Source organism: Magnolia sinica, chromosome 12 (assembly GCF_029962835.1).
Source record: "Magnolia sinica isolate HGM2019 chromosome 12, MsV1, whole genome shotgun sequence".
NCBI classification, from domain to species: domain Eukaryota; kingdom Viridiplantae; phylum Streptophyta; class Magnoliopsida; order Magnoliales; family Magnoliaceae; genus Magnolia; species Magnolia sinica.
The window spans coordinates 69,565,832-69,592,071 of NC_080584.1; the positions used below are offsets into that span (position 1 = coordinate 69,565,832).

At 39.0% G+C, this 26,240-nt stretch overlaps 1 protein-coding gene across 1 annotated transcript; it reads right to left on the bottom strand.

The window, feature by feature from the left end:
- Window positions 1-15,350: 15,350 nt before the first annotated feature.
- Window positions 15,351-19,067, bottom strand: LOC131221609 (thioredoxin-like protein CXXS1). The gene is made up of 3 exons (XM_058216893.1): window positions 18,897-19,067; window positions 18,031-18,153; window positions 15,351-15,606 (listed from the first exon to the last, which is right to left on the bottom strand). Exons 1-3 carry the CDS (start codon window positions 19,029-19,031, stop codon window positions 15,451-15,453), a joined length of 414 nt encoding a protein of 137 aa, XP_058072876.1. The 5' UTR covers window positions 19,032-19,067; the 3' UTR covers window positions 15,351-15,450.
- Window positions 19,068-26,240: the final 7,173 nt, after the last annotated feature.

A 26,240-nucleotide genomic window follows, 5' to 3' on the forward strand; every position in this document is an offset into this window, starting at 1 on the left:
AGCTCTGGCTGGCTACCGTGATGTATCGGTTTTATCCACAGCTTCCGTTCAGTTTTTCATGGCATTGTATGGCATAGTACCAAAATTTACGCAGATCCAAGCACAACTGGGCCATACCACAGGAACCAATGCATATAATAATGCTCATCATTGAAACTTTCCTGAAGCCCACCATGATGTTTATTTTCCATCCAACCTATTCATGAAGTTACGTAGAACTGGATGAAGGGAAAAGACAAATATCAACTCGATCCAAAACTTATGTGGCCCTAATAAATTTTCAACAATAAAGTTTAATCTCCATTATGTGGTCCACTTGTGTCTTATATCTGCCTTAGATTTGGACCTATACTCCATAATGATATGGAAAAATGGATGAAGGGTGTGGATAAAACCCATACAACACGGTGGCCACTTGGAGTGCCCAATCCAAGTTCCATAGTTTGCTCCTTTTGCTTTAAATGTGTACGGTCTGCATAATTGTTATATAATCAATGGGTTGAAATAGGGTTGAAATATTCAATCTAAGAGTTGTTTGCATCCCCACCCAAAAAATTACTATATTGAATAAACAGTTTGTGTCACTGAAAAAACTCTAAATTCAATGGCTAGAATCCCTACATATCTTATTGCAATATGTAGTAACGTACTTGAGCAAACCTCTAGCTAAGAGCCTTCACCCACTTGTACAACATAGCTTTTGTACATGCCACCATATGAGCCAACACTACACGTGGCTACAAGATTTAATCATGAGTGTGCATGGGGGGAGTGATGGCCCCCTAGGTAGATGCCCTTTTCCATGAATTACATCAGTCCAATAATTAGGTTGTCCACAGTTAATAAAAACATGTATGGTTGAAGAAAGCATAGATGGTTCTTATCTGTTTTAAGCATTTAGGCCCACCAAATGAGTGGACTAGCTTAACTCTTTCGTGATTCTGAGAACATCTACAAATTTAAAATAAAATGGTTAATAACCAAACTGCATGTTAAGAAGCTTTGATCAGTGCCAAGTAGGGTTGTGCTTCATATACAATGGTCCCCATTGTTTTGAAAGTCTAGATTGGCATGCATGCATGCCATGTGAAGAGTGAATTTGACACCACAGCTTGGAAAGTAGGATGAAATCTGACCGTTGAAATTTATATGAGAGCAAGTGTCCTTCCCTCCTATTGCATATTTGGCTATAAAGGCAGTGAATCTAATTTTTTTTACTAGTGTCCCTCTAGGTGCTCATGTGGATAAGTATAAAGGGGCCATCAAACCAATGGTCTCTAGAAATATCCTATAGTCTACATTTAACAGGGACAGGCCATTGATTGGACAGTTGAGATTATTGAAGGTGATTTTGATTGGCTGGCATTACATGAGAAATGGGTGATCCGTATTCATTGATTTTTTTATTTTTTTATTTTCTTTAAGAAAGCTACGAGTACGCACACCCCCGTAACTTTGTTGAGGTAAGATTTTTATTTATTTATTCTTTATTCTTTTCTTTACAACTTTTAGGTGGATATCATAAAAACTAATTAAAGGTTCGTGCCACACCGATAAGATTAAAGAGGCCTGCAATCACCACATCACTGGAAGTTGCCGCGTGAAACCTGCGACCAACAATGACATTCCTGCAATCACCACATATACAAGCATGACAGATGAAACCAGCCAACAACTCCACCATAGACTACAACTTCAAAGAGAAGCTTAAAACGGTCTATAGCTCCTCATCGTACCAAAAGTCCTATAAACTGTTGGGAAGCGCGGAAGGTGAGCTCTCAAGATCTGACGGTCTACACGATGTTTGGAACCTTTACAAAGCAGAAGAATAGTACTCCAACGGCCCGCCTATCTACTACTGGAGCAGATGGAACTATTCACACCTCTGATCCTACGGTATATAGTGGTCCCGGATTGCGATCTATGGATCAGATCGTCCCAAGGACAAGCTAAGATGGACAGACTACCGTGCCCACTATATCTCTCTGTATACTCTCGGTATTTCGTATAATTGTATATTTTTATTATGCGAGAGAGAGCGCATGCCTTTTTTATAGAAAAGGAGGGGAGTTTGGATGAGACCATATCATCCGGTCTTATCCCTATCTCCTATCATAAATCAAATTCAATTTTGAATTTGAAATATAACAGAAAAGGAAAAAAGATGCCTAAACATGTGGGACCCACCCACTAGTGATTGCTCACCAGTGGGCCCCACTGGCCTACGTCCAACATCTCTCACTCAATCACATTATGGGATAGGCACATAAATTTGTCCATTTAACTCGCCTAATAACAATCAAAGATCAAACATCGCGATCAAAAGAATCAGAGGCGTGGGACCAGCTGGATCACCATAATCTTCTCACAGGTGCTTAAGTACTAAGTGACCACCTGACTAGTACTCAATAACCCAAGCTTTGCAATGCCTGTCCTAGTCCGCATGACTACACCGGATGGAGTTAACTCCCGACCTGGAGTACTCGGCCAACATACGCACTTATCCAACTTATCGAGTTATTCTGAAAACTTGATTTTTCACAAACTTCGAATAAAACCAATTCAAAGCAATACTTATATATATATATATATATGCTTTTTAAGAAAAATACTGTTTGCAAAAGTCTAATAAAAACAACTCGATACTGCCGGCGGATAAGTCTTCAAGTGTGTATTTATAGTTCTAGAAACTTGGTGTAGCTGTCACGGGATCTTCCCCACGCAGATGTGTAATTTGGAATTAATCAAGCTGCTTTCCTAGCGTAACTGAGTCTGGCCAATCAAGGACCTTTCGTCATCGTACACTAAAGTAGCAACACTCAATCTCATCCTCATATACACAAGAGGAGGGTAGCTAAGGACACAAAGAGTCACCTACGGGACTGGCTACTCGCACGTTGCAATGATTAGATCGAATTAAAGCAATCTGTAGGTAATAGGTCCCAGCACGTGGTTACAATCCACGTCGTAAAGTAGACAATACTAGGTGAATGTCGGGTCTACAATACGCAGGTCATTCTACATAAGGTACGACTCATCTCATAACCTCATAACCTGGCTTTAATTTCAGGCCATAACATTGATCGCATGTAATGGAATGATGCGATTATGTTATTCGACTTTATCAGTCTCATCTTCAATCTTTATAAAATTGTAGGCGGATACGACTCACTCATATCCTCATCCTTTATTATTCATAACAAAGGAAAGTTCATACCTCAATGTATAAACATAGCTCCAAATGTACCTCTCTTGTACATTCAAGGTTGGTCAATCCCGTGCGAGTGGGTGACCGGCCTGCCGACAAAAAATAAAAATCCTACATGATTTTAAGGTAAATGTTGATGATCTTCATACCTAGTTATATTAGTGTTCAATACTGAATAAAAAGGAATATAATATTCATTAATGAAAGATCAAAGGTACTAAAAAAAAAACAAGTACATCAGTCAAGCTTTCCTCAATCCCATCTGCCTGACGTGAACCTGAAATAGATCTCTAGCTATACGTTTCGTCATGGGATCAGCTATCATCTCCTTAGTAGGAATGTAGCTGAGGGCGACCTTCTTATCTTTCACTTGATCACGAACGTAATGATACTTGATCTCAATGTGCTTAGATTTCTGGTGGTGTTTAGGGTCCTTTGCCAAGTCAATGACAGAAGTATTGTCTATCTTCAGCGATATAGGCTGACGAACACTCGGTACAACACCCAGACTCAATAGAAATCTGCGAACCCATACACACTCCTGAACTGCAGCACAACATGTAATGTACTCGGCCTCCATAGATGAAAGAGCTGTGGATGTCTGTTTCTTACTCGACCATGAGATAGCTCCTCCTCCGAGTAAGAATACATATCCTAAAGTAGACTTTCCCTCGTCGGCGTCATTACCCCAAGCAGCATCTGAATATCCTTTGAGCTCGAGGCTTATTCCTTCATAACACAACATTAGGTCTTTTGTTCCTCTGAGATAGCGGAATATACGTTTGACGGCTTGCCAATGAGACTGTCCCGGGTTACTCTGATAACGGCTGACTATGCCAACTGCATAGCTAATATCCGGTCTGGTGCAAAGCATAGCATACATTAAGCTCCCTACTGCACTTGCATAAGGTACTGAGGACATAGCCAATTTCTCGGCTTCAGTCTGGGGACACGATTTTCTGTCTAGCTTGGTAGCTTTATCCATAGGGGTTTCAACAGCTTTTGAATTTTTCATCCTGAACCGCTCTAAGATCTTTTGTATATAGGTTGCTTGAGACAAGCCTAAAAATTTCTTAGGGCGATCCCTGATGATTTTTACCCCAAGAATAAAGTTGGCTTCACCGAGGTCTTTCATCTCAAAGTTCGAGAATAGCCAATCTTTAATCAATATTAACAATTGCATGTCATTACCAGCTAACAGGATATCGTCTACATATAGAGATAGTATCAGAAAAGATCTTTCAGACCGTTTTATGTATACACAATGATCTTCTTCACTCATCGTGAATCCAAAAGTGGTGATGGCCAAGTGGAACCTCATGTACCACTGTCTTGAAGATTGCTTCAGCCCATAGATAGATTTCAACAACTTACAGACTTTTTTTGAATGTTTTTTGTCAACGTAACCCATGGGCTGTTGCATGTATATCTCTTCATCCAAGTCACCATTTAAGAATGCAGTCTTTACATCCATCTGATATAACTCTAAGTTTAAACTTGCGACAATGGACATGATCATGCGGATTGAGGAGAACTTTGCAACAGGTGAAAAGGTCTCCTCGTAATCAATGCCTTCTTGTTATGTAAAACCTTTAGCAACTAATCGTGCTTTATACTTGTCCACTGTACCGTCTGCCTTTCTTTTGATCTTAAGTACCCATTTATTACCTATCGCTTTGCGATTGGAAGGCAGATCAATAAGTTTCCAGACTTTATTCTTCTCCATAGAGGCGATCTCTTCGTCCATAGCATTTACCCAATCGGCCGAGTTAGAAGATAATAATGCATCCTGATATGAATCAGGTTCATCATCATCAACTGCAACGCAAGAGAATGTTTGCCCCTCAATATCGAAGTATCTTCGGGGAATCAATCCTCTTTCACTTCGACGTAACTCAGGAGCCTGCTGAGATGTCCTCCCACTGTCCTGGTGAATTATAGGAGCATCTTCATCTTGAGGAGCAGAACTCCCACTCTCTTGAGATACATCGGGTATTTCAAAAAGTTCTATTGGAACCTTTTGCTTCATTCGGATTGGGTATCTATCTTCAACGAAGGTCACGTCTCGGGATTCTATCTCAATCCATCGTCCATGGTCCTCATAAACTAGAACGTATCCCTTTGAATGCATAGGATACCTAATGAACACGCATTCAATGGTTTTACTATCAAGTTTACCTCTATGTTGAGTAGGTAGCAAAATATATGCCAATGATCCCCAAGGGCATAGGTGGGTTAAAGAAGGAGGCCTCCTAGACCACATCTCATATGGAGTCTTAGGAATGAATTTGGATGGGACTCTATTAAGGACGTAGACGGCTGTTAATAGTGCGTCTCCCCAGAATATGGTAGAGAGATTTGCTTGTGCCATCATCGATCTAACCATGTCCAATAGTGTCCTATTCCTTCTCTCTGCAACACCGTTTATTATTAGTTTTTCGCTTATGGGTCTCTGCTACAAAGGCCTTGGCCGAACCTGGCTGAATTGCATTCATATCAACCTCACGTACCAAGTGGCCACAAAAGTCTCTGAACGTAGTGATTGAATCAGTATGGTTCAGAATTCTTTTGATTTGGGCCCAAGATTCAGGCAAGGAACGGTGCATGGCTATAATCTTCTGATTTTCAGTCAATTTGCACCCAACATTCCTAAGGGCACCTATCATTTGCTCCATCTTACGAATATGATCTTTGATGGGACAGCCGACAGGCATCCTGTACTCCTGGAATTCCAATTCCATTGCCCTAACTCTTGCATCTGACTTCTGCGCATAGGCATCTGTCAGTGCTTCCCAGATTCCCTTAGCGGTTTCATGCACTTCATACGTAGGTATGAGTTCTTTGTGCATAGTGCTAAGAAAGACATTACGGGCTGAACGATTTTGTTTTCGCCACTTATTATAGCGAGTCATCGCAACCCTATGTTCTTGTAAATTTCCGTTTTCAGCCGGGATGGGTTCCTCTTGAACTACATCGAGTGTGTGAGATATGTCGTCCTCGTCTAGAAGGCATCGCACTGCGCGGGACCAGTCTTCGTAGTTGTTGCCGTCGAAATGTTGTCCTTTTAGCTGTTCAGCGATTAACGCTTTGGTAGTCATCTTTACATTGCATGAGTATCACTACTTAGCTATGATCTAAGGTATTGACACTAATCATCAGCATTTCTACATGTTATATAAAATTTCAAAGTATAAAAGCAGTTAACACATCTTAATGAGATCTGAAAGTCCACATACCCGAATGGGCGGTGTAGAACAATCAAGTTCTCTAATTAAGGTGAGATTTAATGCTTTTATAAGAATAAATTTATATAACGTGCAACCTTCTATTACATAGTTGCATGCATCATTTGGTGTAGGAGAATAAACTCCCACTCAAGTTATGCTCAACCTTTATTTGTGTATAGGGAGTATCTAAGTACTAAGTTTTTCTATATTTTCCAATGAAAAATAAGGGGGTTTAGATATAAACACATTAAGCTGAATATTTTCATGCATATTAACATCATTATCAGAAAGGAAAAATTAAGTGCTTAGATATAGAAAGAGTACAATCTTCACCTGTGATCATGCCTATTAGTGATGGATCCGATCATTACCGATAATGATCACTGTTGATGATGGATCCTTTCATCAACATTGATCATCATGGTTGATGATCATTTTGATCACTAATGAACTCTTGATCAACAATGAAGAAAATTTTATAAAAGAAACAACATTCATATGCATGTACAATTGATCAAATCTAAAAATCAAGTATAAAGTAGCAACATGAAATAATGAGAGAAAAAAAAATTGATTTATAGTTCAGGTGGGCCACACCATTCTAGCTTATATGAATCAGGACCATCTTTAAAAAAAAATGGTGGTTGGCCTGATTCATAACCGTTGGGCATTTTAGGCCTGACCCAGCACAGACCTGTAGCTCAGGTTAACGTAGTACTGTCCACACTAGGAACTAAGTAGCCTAGGCTTTCGCTCAAGTTACATGACTCAACCGCTCATTTGAGAACAGCCGAGCCAGCAACACTGATAGGACTATATTCTACAGACCCAAGTCAGCCGCCCTCATCACCACAATGGTAGATGTTCATTGTACAGTGTGGCCCATTTTATAATTATTTTTGCCTGTTTTATCTTATATCCAAGCTCGCCTGTTGGATAGACGGTTTGGATACTACTCATACCATGTGATCAGACCTACATATGTTGCTGACGTTAATATAGCTGGTGTGTTTGAACATTAGACAATCCGCTTCTTCTTCATATGGCAGCTATATTTTAGCAGTGTATTTGAATACAATAACTACATGGCTGGTTTTATGCACATTAGCCAATCCGTAGTAGCTATGTTTTTGTATCCTGTCGGTCTGATCATGGTCCATGCAATAATATATATGTGTCTTTTAAAGACGCAAAAAGGACACGTTAAAGTGCTATGATCATGGTCCATAGGGCCCACATTCACAAGCACTTGTCAATGTGAATGCCCTTCCATGCACCTATCAACGTGAATGGGCCATCTTCTTCGGTGGGCCACCAACATGATGTTTTGGGTCTAATTGGATGGTCGGATTGGATACAGTACATATCATGGTACATATCAAGTAACCCATGTGAATACAACTTCTATTTCTGTCAACGTAAATAAAACACATAACGTGTCTTAGTTGTGTACGTCACTGATGTACACTAGCGAATCTGATTCCCAAGTGTGCTATCATTTATGGCATGCGGTACACCAGCCAATCACATGTGTTATACGTGCACATGAGCCAACACACGTACATGTACATCAGCCATCACATGTGACACGTCAGCCAACACACGTGACACGTGACACTTATATGTACAGAAGCCAACACACGTGCTTGTACATCAACCATCACATGTGACACGTCAGCCAACACACGTGACACATGACACGTATATGTACAGAAGCTAACACACGTGCATGTACATCAACCAATCATTCATGTATGGTGAGATACGTCACCAGCTATAATTTTAGTGGTATATTTCAATACAACAACGACTATTGCTGTATTTTTTTTTTTTTTTTGTGAGATGCACACGCATGTGGTATGATGCATATCTTTGATGCATATTTGTGATGTACACGCATGTGGTATGACTGTGATGTACACGCATGTGATATGATGCATAATGTGTATGGAAACTTAATCGGGCTTATAGGCAAATGGCATACGTGTATACATTTATGCCGATTATATTTAAAGCCAGGATACATGCATATACTACATGTATCCTCATGCGTGTATCCAAAATCTATTCCACCGTACACATACTGATCCAATACCATTCGAAAGTCAAAGATTCCAATCCAAAAAAAAAAGGTTGGGTCACTTACCTTTTTAGATGAATATAATCGGAGATCCGCAGTTAAATATGCTCTGATACCACTGTTGGGAAGCGCGGAAGGTGAGCCCTCAAGATCTGACGGTCTACACGATGTTTGGAACCTTTACAAAGCAGAAGAACGGTACTCCAATGGCCCGCCTATCTACTACTGGAGCAGATGGAACTATTCACACTTCTGATCCTACGGTATATAGTGGTCCCGGATTGCGATCTATGGATCAGATCGTCCCAAGGACAAGCTAAGATGGACAGACTACCGTGCACACTATATCTCTCTGTATACTCTCGGTATTTCGTATAATTGTATATTTTTATTATGCGAGAGAGAGCGCATGCCTTTTTTATAGAAAAGGAGGAGAGTTTGGATGAGACCATATCATCCGGTCTTATCCCTATCTCCTATCATAAATCAAATTCAATTTTAAATTTGAAATATAACAGAAAAGGAAAAAGGCCGGAAGATGCCTAAACATGTGGGACCCACCCACTAGTGATTGCTCACTAATGGGCCCCACTGGCCTACGTCCAACATAAACTACAACAATGGCCCACAAGCACATGCACCCAAAATCATATAAAAAGGCAGATTACTGTCACAAAACTAATTAGCAGCTTGGAGCATCCATCTCAGTAGATGTGGTTAATTTTAAAGTTTATTTTGGCTAGATCGATTACTAGTTCACTAATGACTTCTCTGTATTTAGATTGATTGCTTGACAGTTTATCGATCAGATGGCTGAGATTATACAGTTGTGGTGATTCTTATTAAGTTGACTTCCAATCAAAGATAGGTGGTTAGCAGATGGTTGCTCGGGCCCAAAACCAATTTGAATTGCAACTGCCAAAAAATGGATCTAAAATGAATGAATATTTTTCTTATATAAGACTTCTTTGGAAATCAAGAAGTCATCAGAAAGCAATTTGCTTTTATTTGATGTGATGTTTTTTCCTGCTTAGCTTGCAAGCAAGATATTAGATTCCGTCAGATAAGCTAGCATTGCTTTTATTTTTAGGGAAAAAGACACGATGTAACTATTGTTTATTAAATTAAATTTTTTTATTTATTATCCAAACAACGTCCATTTTTTTTAATCAATTAGACTGCCAGATTGAAAAAGGTAACATTATAACATTATAGTTATCCATGTCCACACATTGAATTTATAGATATCAGCTCGTGTCTATACCAAGTATCTAGCTGGGCTGTAATGGATTTTTCTAGTACTTAGAATTGTAGGCCCATTCTAACTTACAGTTGTTGTGTATTTGGGTAGTGAAGTGATGAGTAATATCCCCGCTTTATAGAAATTTATGAACCTAGTTGACTTGAAGCCTTCATCATTGATCATCTTGATAAGTGCTTCACTTATTTTACACTTTCTAAACCATCTATCGGCTAAGGCTTCCAACTACTCAAAAGTGACTAATACTTCAAACTTATGCTTCAAAGTGCATATTTAGACTTTCTTTGAGTAATCATTAATGAAGGAAACAAAATAATTTAATCATCCTTTGAAAAGACTTTAAAAAGACTTCAAACATCTAAGTATATTGACCAAAATATCCTTAGTATGATGTAGTCTTGAAACTCACTTTGTACTACTTTCAAAAAATATGGTGCTCACAAAAATCGAACTTATAAGATTTACACCCTTGAGCAAGTTCCCCTTATGCAACTCTGCTAAATAAAGCTCGTTCACGTGACCCCAACACACGTAACAAAGGCTTTTGGCCTACACCACCTGAGGTGGTCACTAATCCTTTACTTGAAACTATACTTCGTATAAGTTCATTTAACTCACCAACTTTCTTTCCTTTTGTCACCATCATGACCCCTTCAACAACTTCTATGATATCACATTATGCTTTTACCTTGGAGCGGTTAGAGTCAAGGCACTCTCAAGGAAATAAAAATATTATAATTTTCTTCAAATTTGAATGCATTGCGCTTCTATTAGAATTCTAATAATACCATCAAGCATCTTAATTCTAATTGTCGTAATTTTAATAGTCTTACAGGCAGTATTATTTTCAATAAAAACTATTTCACCATTAATATTGCCTACAATTGATCAACAAATCCTTAAAAGAACACATGATAAGATCAAATAGAATCAAGAATCCACGTGTCCTAAAGAAAATTCATTTCTTAGGATTGCTAATTGAATAACATTGCTACTATGATTATAACACTTTTTGTTATATTTATTGCATTTGAAGATGTTTTTTTTTTTTTTTTTCCTTTTTCACTCTCTTTGATTTTATTACACTCATTCTTTTATTTACTCAATTTTTTTAAATGGAAACTATTTATATTTCTCTTTTTCTATTTAAATTTTGTTGTATAAATGCTAGTTTGATTTTTTATTATTTATTATTTATTTTTATTTTTATTTTTATTTTTAATGTCTCTAAGCAATAAATTTTTTTGGCTGTCCTTCTTTATGTCTTAACTTTTTTACAAGCTTTTTGTATAGAAGAGAAGATATCACATTATCTACTGATATGGTCTCCTCTCTATAATTCAAAGGCACAATAAGATAAAAGAATGATGGAAGAAGCCAATGTAATAAAATTAAGACCATATCCTCTTCATCGAATTTTAATCAATGATCAAGGGTTAACAAATAATATTATTTAACTGATTTAAATGATCATGGGTAGATATACATTTTTCCATCTTCAACTTAAATAATTATTGCTTTAAATGCAACTTTTTAGTCAAGGACTTTGTTATGTAGAGACCTGTTAGCTTTTTCCAAATCATTTCCACAAAATTCTCATTTATGACATTCTAAAGCGCCTCGTCTATAAGAGACAAGTCGATTGTAGTAGCAACCCTAAAGTCCAAATCTTCCCACTTGTCATCAATTAAATTTGTAGACATTCCATTTAACATCTTATATAAACTTTGTTGAATTAGTAGGTTATATAACTTAACTTACTACGAGTTAAAATTATTCTTATCATTAAACTTCTCCACTTTAAAGTTTGCATTATATTTTCATAACCATTGCATATGTTTAACAATTAAGGACTCACTAATCAAGAGTGTATAAATTATAAAATCATGAACTGACTAAAATTGAACTAAAGATTTAATACCAGTTGTTGCAAAACTCACCTGCAAATGTTTAATGCCAGCAACACTAAATTACAAATGGAAAGATTAAAAAAGAAATTTAGAAAGCCAAACAAAAAACAAGAGACAATAGATATATAAATTTGTGTAGTTCAGTAATATACTTATGTCCACAAGGTAGCAATATAAATATTTCTTCTTCATTAAAACAAAAAAAAGCTAAAATTACATGGCTTACCTCTCAACTCCTACCTTTTTACTATACAATAAACCTTTCACTAAAAAATCGTAGAAAATACCCCTCTCGACTTATGTTTCCTTATATAGATACACACCCATGAGAGCATAACGATGCAGCCTAGGATAAGAAGGGTGTATGTGTGTGTGTGTGTGTGTGTGTGTGTGTGTGAGAGAGAGAGAGAGAGAGAGAGAGAGAGAGACCTCCCGTGGTGGGCATCTCCCATTAGGAGTTGTCAAACATAACAAGTGTGCCGCTCCTTAAAATTTGAAGATTTTAATGCAACTTGAGAAAACAAATCATTTTCATTAGTACACATGAAAGTTACACTGTTAACATCAAAGAAATTAACTAAATATCTTCCACATGAACTTCTTAGATGATCAAAGTCTCTAACCAAAGTGCAACCATTGTCTTTGGCAAGTGTAGGAAATAACCACTGTTGATGTTGAAATCCGGTTGATCCTGTTCCGTTCTTCTACAAGTCCACGGGGTACCTGCAAGAAAACGAAGACAGGAAGACACTGGAGGCACCGGTCACTGCCGGGGGCCCTCCGATTCCTAAGTCAGGGTAGGCTCACAGGAGGCGTAGAAGAAACATAGTCATTGCGCATACCTTGTTCCATTTGGGGGGGAGTCTATTTGTAATCCATTTGACACACTTAAGTGTTGCAGTGAATTTGCTTGGGAGATCCTTATTATAGAATGAGTTTGTCCTCGGATATATTGCAACTTTCTTGGCGTGATCTTCGACTAAGATCTCAGCGGACACTTTCTATCCGAGATGAGTTGAGATCTCAGTGGGCAATCCTGCCCGCATACGACGGGGACCCTCCTTGGACACTTTCTATCTGAGGTAGTGGTCGAGGTTGTTGATCGATGCCCGCTCGAGATTGAGGTCATTGAACAGTTCGAAGCCCACCTCGGGGGCTTATAGCTGAGGCTTCCCTTCGAGGTCGGGAGGCGAAGCTGACCTCTAGGGTCAGTAATCGATGTGAAGCCTCAGATCGGTGACTAAGGTTAATGTTTGTGGTCGCCATTAGTGCTTGCGATCGCCACTCTAGTTGGTAGCAAAGGTCAGGGTCAACACTCCTGGTCAGGTCAGTACTTCGATCCGTCTATGGGGAGTTTTCCTATAATCTCTCCGTTCTTATTCCAGGTGTTAGGTCAGTCCAATTTTACCAATAACAACCACCATTGTCAACAATGAGAGTGTCACTCATATTATTTCTCATAGGCTTAAGAATCTCTTACAAACTTTCAATCCATTTGGTATTTCTATCTGCATGGATATTTGTTATCAATAATAATTATGTTGATAATAAGCGCAACACAAATAACAAAACAGAAGTGCATTGATTTATGTGTTTTTAAGAATTGAAGTTTCAACGGTGAAACTATCTAGTGATACACAATCCAACTACCATGGGAAGGGAAGACAATCTCTACCCCTTAAATCCAACGGCATAGCTGATAATCGGATGGAGAAGGCTTTGATCAAAGGACATAATCACCAGAAAGTAGGAAGCACCATTTTTCCCTTCCTCTCTTTATTCTCTCTCTTTCTCTCTCATAGAAATGGTTTTTAGGGTCTAATAGTACTCCTAAGAAATACCCACCCTGGTAGATAAAGAAAAGAGAGTTAAAAGCTTAATATATTTTTATAAAGTGGGATAATTGTCTCTGAAAAGGTTAACCAATTTTTCAAAGGAAAAAAACAGGTGTTTAGATTCCATTAAAAGTCTTGCCAGCAAGCAATGCAACCCCCTCTCAATAGGAATATCACAAGGTGGGCCTGACAATAACGCATGTTTGACATCATCACTTGACTAACTAAATGTATGGTCTCGTCACCTTATCAGCCACAAGAATAAAGTTGAGAGGGGTCGAATTAGGTGGAAATGGTTATTCTAGGAATATTTCTGTGATGAAAAAAATGTATTATTTACAGAAATGCATGATTATGAATATAGGAACTCCTCCGATTCACCCGGCTGTATACGTGCGATGCACTAGAAATCTCCCATATAGGAAGATCTTAACCACCTATTTGTTTCCAGGATCCTAAACATAGGTATTTTCCCAATCGCTGAGAATTTTAGGGCAATAAACTAGTAACGGTTCATACTAACATCCCTACATTGCACCCATAAAATCATCCAATCTTGCATGTTGCTTCAGTATCATCCATCCTTTGTGATGGGCTAATTATATAAACAGTTTTAACTCTCGAACCATCGCCCCATAGATTAAACACTTGAAAACTCGAATCGATTCTATAATCATGTGGACTCAGACTCGACCTGAATTAACTTGATATTTAACTATTAAAGTAGGAACTTAATCACACAAATACTAGACCTTTAAATATAAAAAATTACAATTTAAGACACAAAACTAGTTTGATTAGCTTGTAAATGTTGTTACTAATTATATTGAGGGTGTGAGTTCAAATCATGCCTCCTACACTAGTGACTCAGTCTGATGCCATGGGCTAGGTTGGCAAGTTGCCTTCCGAGCTTACTCCGCTTTAGCATGAAGTTGTGTGTAGCAGGCTACCCCAGCTCGAACTCAGCTTGGCTCAATCCTTGGGCCTGATTGGCTAGCTCGACTAGGCACGGTTAGTAGCTTAAGCTAGCTTGAGCTAAGTTCGAGCCGAGCTTGAGCTCAATCAATTTTTGAGCCAAGTTCAAGTTCGAGCCTACGAATTGAGTTTAAGTTTGGATTTTAGGATTTTAAATGTATATTATATATAATTTATTTAAATATAAATATTTATATTAAGTGAATCCGATCCGGTCGAATCAATTTGAATCGAGTTAGGTTCAAGTCAAGTTTCTTGTCGAGTCGAGCTCGATGTAACTTGGACTCAGCTGGAAATGTTTGAGCACAAAAAAACAACTTGGCCCATCTCAAACCCAATTTCGAGCTAAGTCGAATTGAGCTTTTCCAAATCGAGTTGAGTGAGTTAACCTAGTTAATTCAATTCATGTATAGCTCTAGTTGTTACGTTAAAAGTTTCACTTCAAAAAATTAATGTATTTTTTTAGAAAAATATTTAATAACCAATTTAGATTAAATAACTTATTAATTAGAATTAATATTATCTTTAATGACTATTCCAATTGCAATTTCAATAATAATTAATATTCTTTTAGATGACTATCAATGGAAATTATAATTCTCCTAAATGATTATTTTAATCCTAAAGGTGGTAGATGGGTTTGGGCTTGGATGAATTATTAACTTACAGAGTTGGGCACAAGCTTATATATTTTGGCCAGTCATGAGCTTGGACAGGGCTTGGGCTTAAGTCCTACTATATACGATGATCTTGAACGACTTTGGCCTGGTCACAACAATGGCCATTGACAATCCTAATTTCTAATAGAATGAGTTTCGAATCAAGTCACCGAGTTTTAGAATAATGTAAAAAGCAAGGTAAAAAACCACACTTGCTGCAACATAAGAATTTACATGGTTGGTACAAAACAAGCCGAGTTCATGCCCACTGAAAATGCACATACACGTACACAATCTACGTCTGTTTGTATGAACGAATGGACCGAGCGAAACTATCAATCCTTTTCCTTATCTCCTCTGGATTAGCACCAACGAGCTTATCTACTTGGGTCCCATCCTTCATCAGGACAAAAGTAGGCATGGCCTTTACTTCCATTCTGGATGCTACTGCCTGTCATACACAAACAAAGCCACCAAAACGTACAGATATCTTCGGTTAACAGAGACAAATGATAAGAGTCCTAACATGATGAAGAGATGCTCCAAAACTCAAATCTATCCAAATATTAAGTGGGCCATGCCATAGAAAATAATTAACAACCACTGAAAATATTCAAATTTGTGGTTGATATGGTGCTAAAAAATCAAGTCTATTTAATTATTAGGTGGGCCATGCCATATTAAACAATTAACAACAACTGAAATTAATGGATATTAATTGGACGATTGAAAAGGAAAAAGATCGCATGGTCATATTTCAACAAGTGTTCATGAATCAAAGGTTGGGATTTACTCAAACAATCTGACTTTGGGAGTTAAAGACACTGGGGTTCGTAATTTAATAATTAATGTATATGCCAGTTATGTGGATCTCAAGTCCAACCGGCTAGATTTTAAGTTGTACTCCACCTCGTGGATAAGTACCACCTTTGTTTCTGTCACATCATGAAAAATGATATATATGGTAGGTCATGACTTATATCATTTTTTAAAGTATTATTATTATTATTAATGTAGGGTAGTCAATCAATGGGCCATGACAGTTCATGCCCAACGTGTGACTTTCAAGGAGGAAAAAATTTAAAAAAAAAAAAGGAAAAAAGAGAGAAATGTTTGACTTTCAACTCTTCTTGGTTCATCCTGACTCAAGCCTACCCTCTCAAGCGCCAGAAAAGGTCACATGCAGTGACTGTATATGAACTTCCCGGTACAGTTATTTCTTTCCCACCGATGCATCATACGTGTAGATAATTATATCCATTAGAATGAGGCAGATCAATGCATTGGGCCAGATACAACGAAAATGGAAATCAATGGACAGCAGATAATGTTACTCAGTGGACCAAGGTGGTCCACCCACGGAATGAATAAAGAATCTAGATCCTCTGCTTGCCCGTATAAAAAATTCTTGTTGTTAGCAATGTGGCAATGCGATATTTAATATAGTAGTGCTGACAATGTTATTGTTGACATGGGCCAAATGTAATTTAAGTAAGGAAACAAAAAAATCTCTATTTGTAGCAAATAGAATAATTTTAAGTCTAAGTATTTCAAGGACGCCAATTGTCTACTCACACCATGTTATACCTGTTTTATCCAACATGTCATTTATTTATTTTTTAATGAAAATTCTTTATTTTTCCTACACGCAACCTAGAAAATATAAAATCAGCCGGGATAGAGAAAGCTATTGAAAAAAAAAAAACAAAAAGGCCAAGGAAAAAGAAAGAAAGAAAGAAAGAAAAAAAAATAAAATCACACCTCACCTACTGCCTTTTTTGAATCATTACTTTCAGAAAAAAAACACCCAAACCTTTTCTATCCATTTCAAGGCTGGCAAGTCTTCAAGGATGCCAATTGTGATGTATCCAACTTTTCTAGTCATTTTTTAAATAAATATATATATTTTTTTATTTCCTTTAAAAGAGTATGCAATTTAGAAATATAAAATCAGCCGTGCTTTCGATCAAGAAAGCTAAAAAGACAAGGGAAAAAAGAAGAAGAAAAAAAAATCAAATAAATTTTTTTAAAAAACACTCATACTTTGCCTACGGATTTTGGATCATTATTTTAAGAATAAACTCACACCTTGCCTATCCATTTCAAGGCTAGCAAGTATTTAAGGTCGCCAATTGTATACTTGACATGATGTACTTGTTTTATCTAATTCCTTCATGATCTTTTTTAAATAAAAGCTCTTTATTTCCTCTAAACCAGATGTGCTTTAGATAAATGAAGTTAAAGAGATAGATATGGAGTTAAATAAATTTAAAAAAAAAAAAAAAAAAAAAAAACTCACAACTTGTCAACCCATTTGAAATCATTATTTTAACATATGATTTAAAAAATGAGGCAAATCCAAATATCATATGTTTATTTGCAATCCAACTTGTTGATATGCTCACACAGATCTGAATTAAGGGCAACCACAAGTATCAACATGACCCAAAAGTTTCATGCCCCCAAGAAGTTTTTAACGGTGGGCATTTAATCACCACTTTTTCTTGTGATGTGGTCCACCGGATATTTAGATCAACCTCATTATTTAGCTCATATCCTGATATAAGGGGGCAAAAAGTATGGTCAATGTCGATAAAACACATGCATCATGGTGGGGCCCACCGAGCACTATCCACTCGCTACTGGCACTGTCACTATGCAAGCGGTCTCCGTATCCAAGGATTCCACACGTGGTGCTTGATCAGATACATGCAAAACAATTGGACGGTCAGAAAATTTATTTCCACCTGCCCTTTGCATTTTATAGTGTGGCCCACCTGAGGAGTCGAATGGCCCATTATTTCATGATATCCCTGAAATAAAAAAATAAAAAATACTTCGATAGATTAAGATTATGAAAAGAAATTATATTCACCTTCACGTCGTCTACATCAACCACAAGAAATAGGATATCCTGATAATTTAAGGCCAGTTCTTCAAAAATTGGATTCATGGCAACCGACGGTGCACACCATGATGCTGTAAAGTGGACCACAACCTGAAAAAAAAAAAAAATATTAGATATAAAAATATAATAGGAATTGAAAAAATCCAAGTGGTCTGTATCTACAAGTGGGGTCCACTGTCGAGTGGCCCATCCTGTTGGTATGATGTAACCTACGAGATTGGACGATCCTAACCGTTAATCTTTGGAATTATTTTCAGTTGAATATGAACCGTTGTTGCATTTCTTCTGTTAACCGTCTATTTGAAGGCCTAAATTGAAAGCTAAGGATTGTCCTATCAAGGATGCTTTTGGGGTATGTTCCATGTACGGTGGGACCCATCAGACCAATGGTCTGGATCCTGTAGTCGAGGGGAATGGATGTTGGAAGGATTACTCCACAAAACTGTACACGTGTCATGTACCTAAAATCAGAACCGTCGAAACTGTGGGTCCCACCGCAGATTGGTCATATCCCCAAAAGTATATTGATTAATCAGTCTTTTCACTTGAATTTGGACATTTACTACTACTTGGTTTTTTACCGTCCAATATTACATATCGAACAGTAGGATGGTTAGGATCATACATTCAGTTTAATATCAGGATATAATCCATCTACGATGGGTCCCACTTTTTGGGTGGTTCGGAATTTAGGGTACATAATAGATAGACATTGATTTCCAGCACATAGAAGATCAAGGGCTAAGATGGTCCATCAAAGGTCCATCTCTAGGACACAAGGCCAACATGCTTCAAGAAAAAGACCGTACAAGTGAGAAAGTAGAGCTACTTACTGGGCAACCTTGATTGTTAGCTTGGTTCTGGAAGAAATCCCATGAATCCTCTGAATCGATTTTCACAACCCTTGATTTAATAAGCTGATCTTGGCCCTCCATCCTTGATTTAATAAGATGATCTTGGCCCTCCATTTCTTCTTCTCCCTATCCTCTTCTTTAAGGAGGAATATATATATAGAGGTTTTTGTATCCGGGAGGTAGGATGACAGGACGAGCCGCTGGTTTTAGTGCTACATTTCTATGATAGTTCACCATGTTTTAACAGAGGCCGAGCCACATCCACCGTACAAATAGATGGTTGTACTGCATCTGATTTAATTTTCAACTGTCCACTATTTTACCACTAAGCACCCATTTGATGGCTACCAATTAGATGGTTAGGATTACTTCACATGCAACAAGAGTGTGACAGGCTTAGCCGTTGAAGCCCTAGTCATCACTATTTTGAAATGGTGGTGAACTAGCACTGGAGATACATCTCCCTGGTTTTTCATGGCTGGGACAAAGTTGATTGATTGATGTGGACCCCACCTGAAAGGCAAGCATTCTTGATATGGATACAAGACGTTAGCATTATCCCATCTTTTATATATTTTAAACTAATTAGCTATTAATAGTCAATAGATATTTCTAGCGAGCTTCTACACATAAGTGTACACAAAAGTTTTAGTGTGCAAACAATCTCTACTGTCGAATTGGCAAGTTCTCGCATTGATCAGTACCATCCAAATGATGAGACATAGCTTTACATCAGTGATAGGACGATTGAAAACATCCGATCAATGCCCATCTTTTGGATGGTCCCCAAAATTCGTAAGGAGCAGTCATCACAAAATATTCATGAATCAAACCATCAGGGTAATTCGATCTGGGTGATTTATAAATAATGGTTCATTAAAAATTGACGGTTCAGATCAGTAAGAAAGATCAAAGGTCAATAGTTAGAGTATGTACATATACTGAATTTCAATGTATACGCAAGATCATTCCATCTTCTATCTCTGGCTTTTATTTTTATTTGTTTAAGTTTCTTTAAGTAGGTTTAGGGGAGGATGAATCATGGTATAGGCAATTAACCAAGACAAAATCTTTTATGCTCTGGCAGAGTGTGATGGTTGATACTAACGCATTGCAAAATTGGACATGTGTCCCACTAGCAGTTTAAATTATTCAATTTACACCGTCCAAATCGTGCTACCAGCTTTTGATGGATTATGAATAAAAGCTATTACGTATTTGACAGATACTTCCCTCCAAATTCAGCAAACAAGCATCGATTAATAAAAGATTAGGATTCTTGAATCGATCTGCCTTTTTGATCGATGATCTATCTATAGTGGATCCTGATGTTTGGACGGTCTAATTTGATTTAATATATGCCATTTATAGTTTATATGTGTTTGAGTACGTACCTTCTTACTCCACCGAAGTGTCCAATATATCTCTACTTTAAATTTGACAAAAACTTTGATACTCTGGTTGAGTGTGATGGATGATACTCAGGCACTTGAAAATTATTCAAAATTGCATGCCAGGCTTACAAGTAATTAAAATTAAATGTATAATAAAGTAAAGATTAACATTAATTGATGATATGACCATTGGATTAGAGGACATTTTTTTCACATACACTCACTCGCCATGCACACCCACACACTCACACCAAATTGCAATTTCATCACAATGGGTAATTGAACCCTGACCTCGTGTTGAAACTCTCGTGAGTCTACCACTTTGTCATTAGTAGACATTGGTTAGACATTGATTGGACAGTTAAAGTGAAAACACGCAGTGACTTTCAACAAATAAGTGTCCTACGATCAGTGGTTAGTGCTGTCTAAGAAATCTGCTTTCGAATTGTGAATCAGCAGCAGTGGGCCCCAGATATTAGTGGGTTTTATTTAGGTTAATGCATGGGAGGTGTAAAACTTTGGATGCCGGTGTATAAAGGGTGGTGCAATGCAGAGTATCAAATATCTCCCCTTTAAATTATCCAAGTCGCATGCTACACATGTTGAGCATTTATACTCCCAGTGGTCCCAAAGCTCAGTGCCTCAGGCGCTGAGGGTCGAAATTGGGTTGAGTCAACTCGGGCATGATTGGGCCAACCCAAACTTTACGTCACGTTGTGGTGATCTCCTAGTGGGAGACGTCCACTAGGGAAGTGAGGTAGAGAGGGTCGTGGACAATTTCATGGGCAAAATGGATTAGAAAGGGCCCGATTGGAAGCAAAGGTGATTCAGGCCGTTATAATTTAAAATGGACATATCTCACAAACCTGAATGAGCTATCACACGTACCATATATGATTTTGGGGTAAGACAAGTTGTTTTAGCCACCCAACCTGCTATGCTGGGTTGCCTATGCCGAATTTGTGGATTACCATCAGATCGACGGTCGAAATCCGGTTTTATTTTCACTATTTTTAGTAAGTTTTAGTTTCAACTCTTCATCCGTTGGACTTTAGGAATTGCGCTCAACATGAAAAGTGCTTAGAATAATTAGGAGAACATCATTGTTTGAACAAATAGGGCACTTACTATTTTTGCCCGAAACCATGCGCACGGGTAGACATCACAAGCGTCTATAAATAGCAAGTTTACTATTTATAGTAAGTTACCATTTCTAGGAGTTTTAGTTGTAGTTTGATTCCGAAACTTTTCCCATGGCTTAATATCCCTATTTAAAGGGTTGTGATCTCGTTTATTTCATTCATCCATCAAATTACGAATTTTATAGAATTTATTTATTATTTTCCTTACTTTTTGAGGAGTCTAGAGAAGCTCTGTGGATTTGGAATAGTTATCGTTGAGGAAGACGGTGATCGACCTCATCACATTCATCCTCGCGTTAATTAGTATCAGGGCGAGGACTCCCCTTGGGTCGATGGCAAACACCGAAGTTATGAACCAAAATCTTATGGACGGTAATACATGAATTCGTTATCTTTCGAAAAGAATGAAAGCTTTCTACTGAGAGAGTCAGTTGACCATGCAAAGGCTGCAAGCAACCCTCGACCATCTTGCGGATGCATTAATTCTGCCACGATCCCTATGCGATGCTTAACCACCTATGGTTGCTATACGACATAATCCCGAAATCCGTAGAGTACTACCAGTAGTAAATCATAGGGCTACACCAGATAATTTGAGCTCTAGTGATGAGGACCTTGAAGAAGACTTTGAACGACGACTAATCTTCATCTAGATCGTGCCGAAAGAGACTATCGAGGTAAGGCCGAACTTCCTAGTTTTAATGGTTTATTACACATAGAAGATTTCCTCGATTGGCTAGCCAAAGTAGAAAGATATTTTATTTACATGGGCATGTCAAAGCATAAAAAGGTGAAATTAGTAGCGTTTAAATTAAAATTCGGTGCTTCTGTATAACTCTCACTTGCACGATAGAACAAGGTGCCCATCTCATCATGGCCATGGATGAGACACCTTCTTTGATCACAATTCCTCCTTATTGATTACGAGGAGGTATTGTTTCAACAATACTAAAATTGCCGCCAGAAAAATTGAACCGTCACAGATTACACCGAAGAATTCTAGTGGTTGGCAACATGAAACGATTTATACGTGGGTTACGATCGACAATTCAGGATCGAGTTCAGATGCACCCAGTTAGGACCGTGGATGAAGCGGTTCAGTTGGCAGGTAGGGCAGAAACGCAGCTTGTAAGAGTCTCTAATTGGCCTTATCCTTTCAACTCAACCCCTCATAACGGGTCCCATACAGGATCCAATGCTGGCACGAGTAAATGAACCAGTAGGAGCATGTACTCAACCTCTTGCCACCGTAAACTGTGATAAGGGGAGAGGCTTATCTAAGCCTTAACGTGTATCACCCACAACGGCGGGCCCGAGTAGGATTCCAAATCCTTATGTTTGGCCAAGGCCGAACAACTAGTATTGTCGTGGCCAATCAGGTCACTTATCAAACACACGTCCTCATCATCCCGTAACACACTTGACCATAAAACGAAGGGGTAATGAAGGTGAGGCTGTAAAAGAAGACCTGGCTTTGATGAAAATGAACAAGCCACTGAGGAAGGAGTAGATGGCGATGAATGGGCAGAAGAGGATCGTGGCGAATCTCTAGTTGTGAGGCGATTATTGTACACCCCACGAAAGGAATTATATCCATAACGACATAATATATTCCGTACATGGTGCACTGTCAACAGTAAGGTTTGTGATGTAATCATAGACAGTGGCAGTAGTGAGAACATCATCTCAAAAGTAATGGTGGTCAAGTTACAGTTACCAACGACAAAACATCCTTCCCCCTACTCAATTGGCTGAATAAAAAATATGAATGAAACCAATGTAACTGAACAATGCATGTCTTATTTTCATTTAGTAAAACTTATAAGGATCAAATACTTTGTGATGTAGTCGACATGGAAGCATGCCACATGTTACTCAATCGAGCATGGCAATCAGACCATGATGCGACCCACCGAAGATAAGAAAATGTTTACGTCTTCGTGATGGATAGTCGAAAGATAATCCTTACCACTATGGCACCAGAGAACCACCCTGAAGCTTCTAAAGTGGAGGGAATTTCCCTCCTGACCATTCAGGATTTCATGGAGGAATCCAAAGAAACTGGCAAGGTATGCGCCGTAATGGTGAAGGGTAAGGAATCAGAACCCTCAAACATTCTTCCAAGTTTAAGGCTATTGCTAAATGAATTTAAAGAAGTCTGGCCCAAAGATTTACTCGATGGATTGCACCTCATGAGGGACATCCAACGTTACATAGACCTCGTCCATGGGACTAGCCTGCCCAACTGCCCTCACCATCAGATGAGTCCGAAGGAGTGTGAGATACTTCAGGGGCAAGTGGAGGAATTGATCCGCAAGGGTCTTTTGAGAGAGCATGAGCCCATGTGTCGTACCAGTGTAATTAACGCCAAAAAAAGATGGGAGTTGGCGCATGTATATCGAAAGCCGGACAATCAACAAAATTATCATCAAATATCGGTTCCCAATACCGGAGTTGGATGATATTCTCAATATGTAGAAGGGGTCAAGGTATTCTCTAAGCTAGATCTGAGGAGTGGGTACCATCGGATTCATATCTGACCCGGTGATGAGTGGAAAATGGCATTCAAGACCAAAGAAAGATTGTATAAGTGGCTGGTCATGCCCTTCGGTCTATTGAACGCACTAAGTACTTTTATGCGTTTGATGAATCAACCGCTAAAACTCTTATTGGCTGATTTGTGGTAGTGTATTTTGATGACGTCTTGATATTTAGCTAGGATGAGACAGAGCACAATGAATATCTCAAATAGATGCTGCAGGTCCTACAAGTTAACAAGTTGTACCTCAACTTGAAAAAGTGTAGTTTTTTAACGAATAACCTATTATTTCTAGGATTTTTTCTAACATACTTGGGCATCTATGTTGTGAGACCCGTATCTTAGCCCGTACCATACTGTAAGCTTCTGTGGTCCTCCTAGTCAAATTTCGACACCCGCGATCTGTAATCGGCGTTAGCGCGCGATTCTGAGTCGTATCCAGTATTCCATAGTCGGCTCGAGCCGAGACTTATATTCTTGCGACCGCGCTGTCATCGCGGTTTTGACGTCGCGTCTTACGCGCTGAGGCAATACCTAGGCCAGGAGATGTGGGCCTGTGTTCAGTTCAAGGAAAATGTCGCGCGTTGTAAAACTTAAGAGAAATATCCCATTAATCACCTCACATGTTAAGTACACCCACCCTCCTCAAAGTCAACTCTCTCTCTTACACATCCCTTACATGTCAAATACACTCCCATCATTCACTCACCCATCACTCACCTTTTCACCCATCACCCTCTTACATCACCGCTCTCTCTCTCTCATCTCTCTCATTTTCAAACTCCATCTCCCAAGCAACCATGAGAGAGGTGGATGTGCATGGGAGAGAAGCTAGGTGTGGCCCACCTTCCTACCACCTAATCCCACCATCCAAAGTCTATCTCGACCGTTGAATCGCACCCCTTGGGGCTCTAGATCGTATTGGTAGAAGAAGGAAGAGGAGTTTGACGGTGGGTGATTTTATTTTGTGATTTGAGGGCCCACTTATGGTGGGACCCATCTTGATGTATGTATTGGATAAAGAGGGGCCCCTCCGCTACTCCGAGTTCTCTCTCTCTCTCTCTCTCTCTCTCTCTCTCTCTCTCTTTCTCCTTCCTTGTTGATGTGGCCCACCTATTTTGTGCATGTATGATTCAGACCATCCAGCCATTGGGCCAGCCCCGCTACCTGATCTGTATGTAGGGGAATCACAAATATCAGCTTGATCCTGGCTCAGGTGGGCCACCACGTGGACCCACCATATTGTATGTATTTTATCAAGGCCATCCATCTGTTTTATCTAGGCCGTCCAGCGAGATGAGAAAACACAAATATCTGCTTGATCCAAAACTGCTGGTGGGTCCCATGCGTGTGGACCCACCTCGTGCATGCGTTGTATTTGGGCCGTCCATCTGCTGGACGGCCAGTAGCACCTGGCTGCTTTAACGTCAACAAGTTCTATGGGTCTGACCTGAGGTACGTGTGATCATCCACACCGTCTGTCCACTTGAACTGGACGTGGGACCCCACCTCTGACGAGTTCAATCCACACCGTCCGTCCGTTTTGAAAGGGGACGTGGGGTCCACCTTGGTTACGTGCTGAGTGCAGCACGTGGACCTCCATGATGGATGTTTTCCATCCAAACCGTCCATCTATCTCGCTGGGACGGGCAGGAGCTTTGAGTAGCCACCTTGATGTATGGTTTAAATCCATACCGTCCGTCCTAGGCATTCAGACCCTCTGGACATTGCATTTTTTAAATATAATATTATATATAATCATATACATGCATGTGGTGAGCCCCATGTAGGAGCCACCTACTGGACAGATTGGCTGGGTACATCATACCAACTATTTAGTTGCTGAGTGACGTCACGAACTTTGGGGGTCCCACCATGCTGTAGTGTTGTATCCACACCGTCCAGCTATTTAGACGGTGGATACCCACCATGATTTATTTATTTCATCCACACCGTCCAGATTGTGTTGGACGGTGCTGGACAGTGTTTGGACGGTGCTGTCCAATATTTGGATGGTGTTGATGAGCTGGACAGTGTCCAGATGGTGCTGATTTACACCGATTATGTTTAGACAGTGCTGTCATGCTAGGCACACTGTGATGTATGTGTTTCATGCAGGCCGTTCATCTGCAGGCCCACCTGCAACGTGTAGGGCCCACCTTGAGATGTGTGTATATCATACCATTCACATGGAAATCCCATCTGTGATGTATTTTGAGGCTTCCTTGTGATGTATTAAGGCCCATGT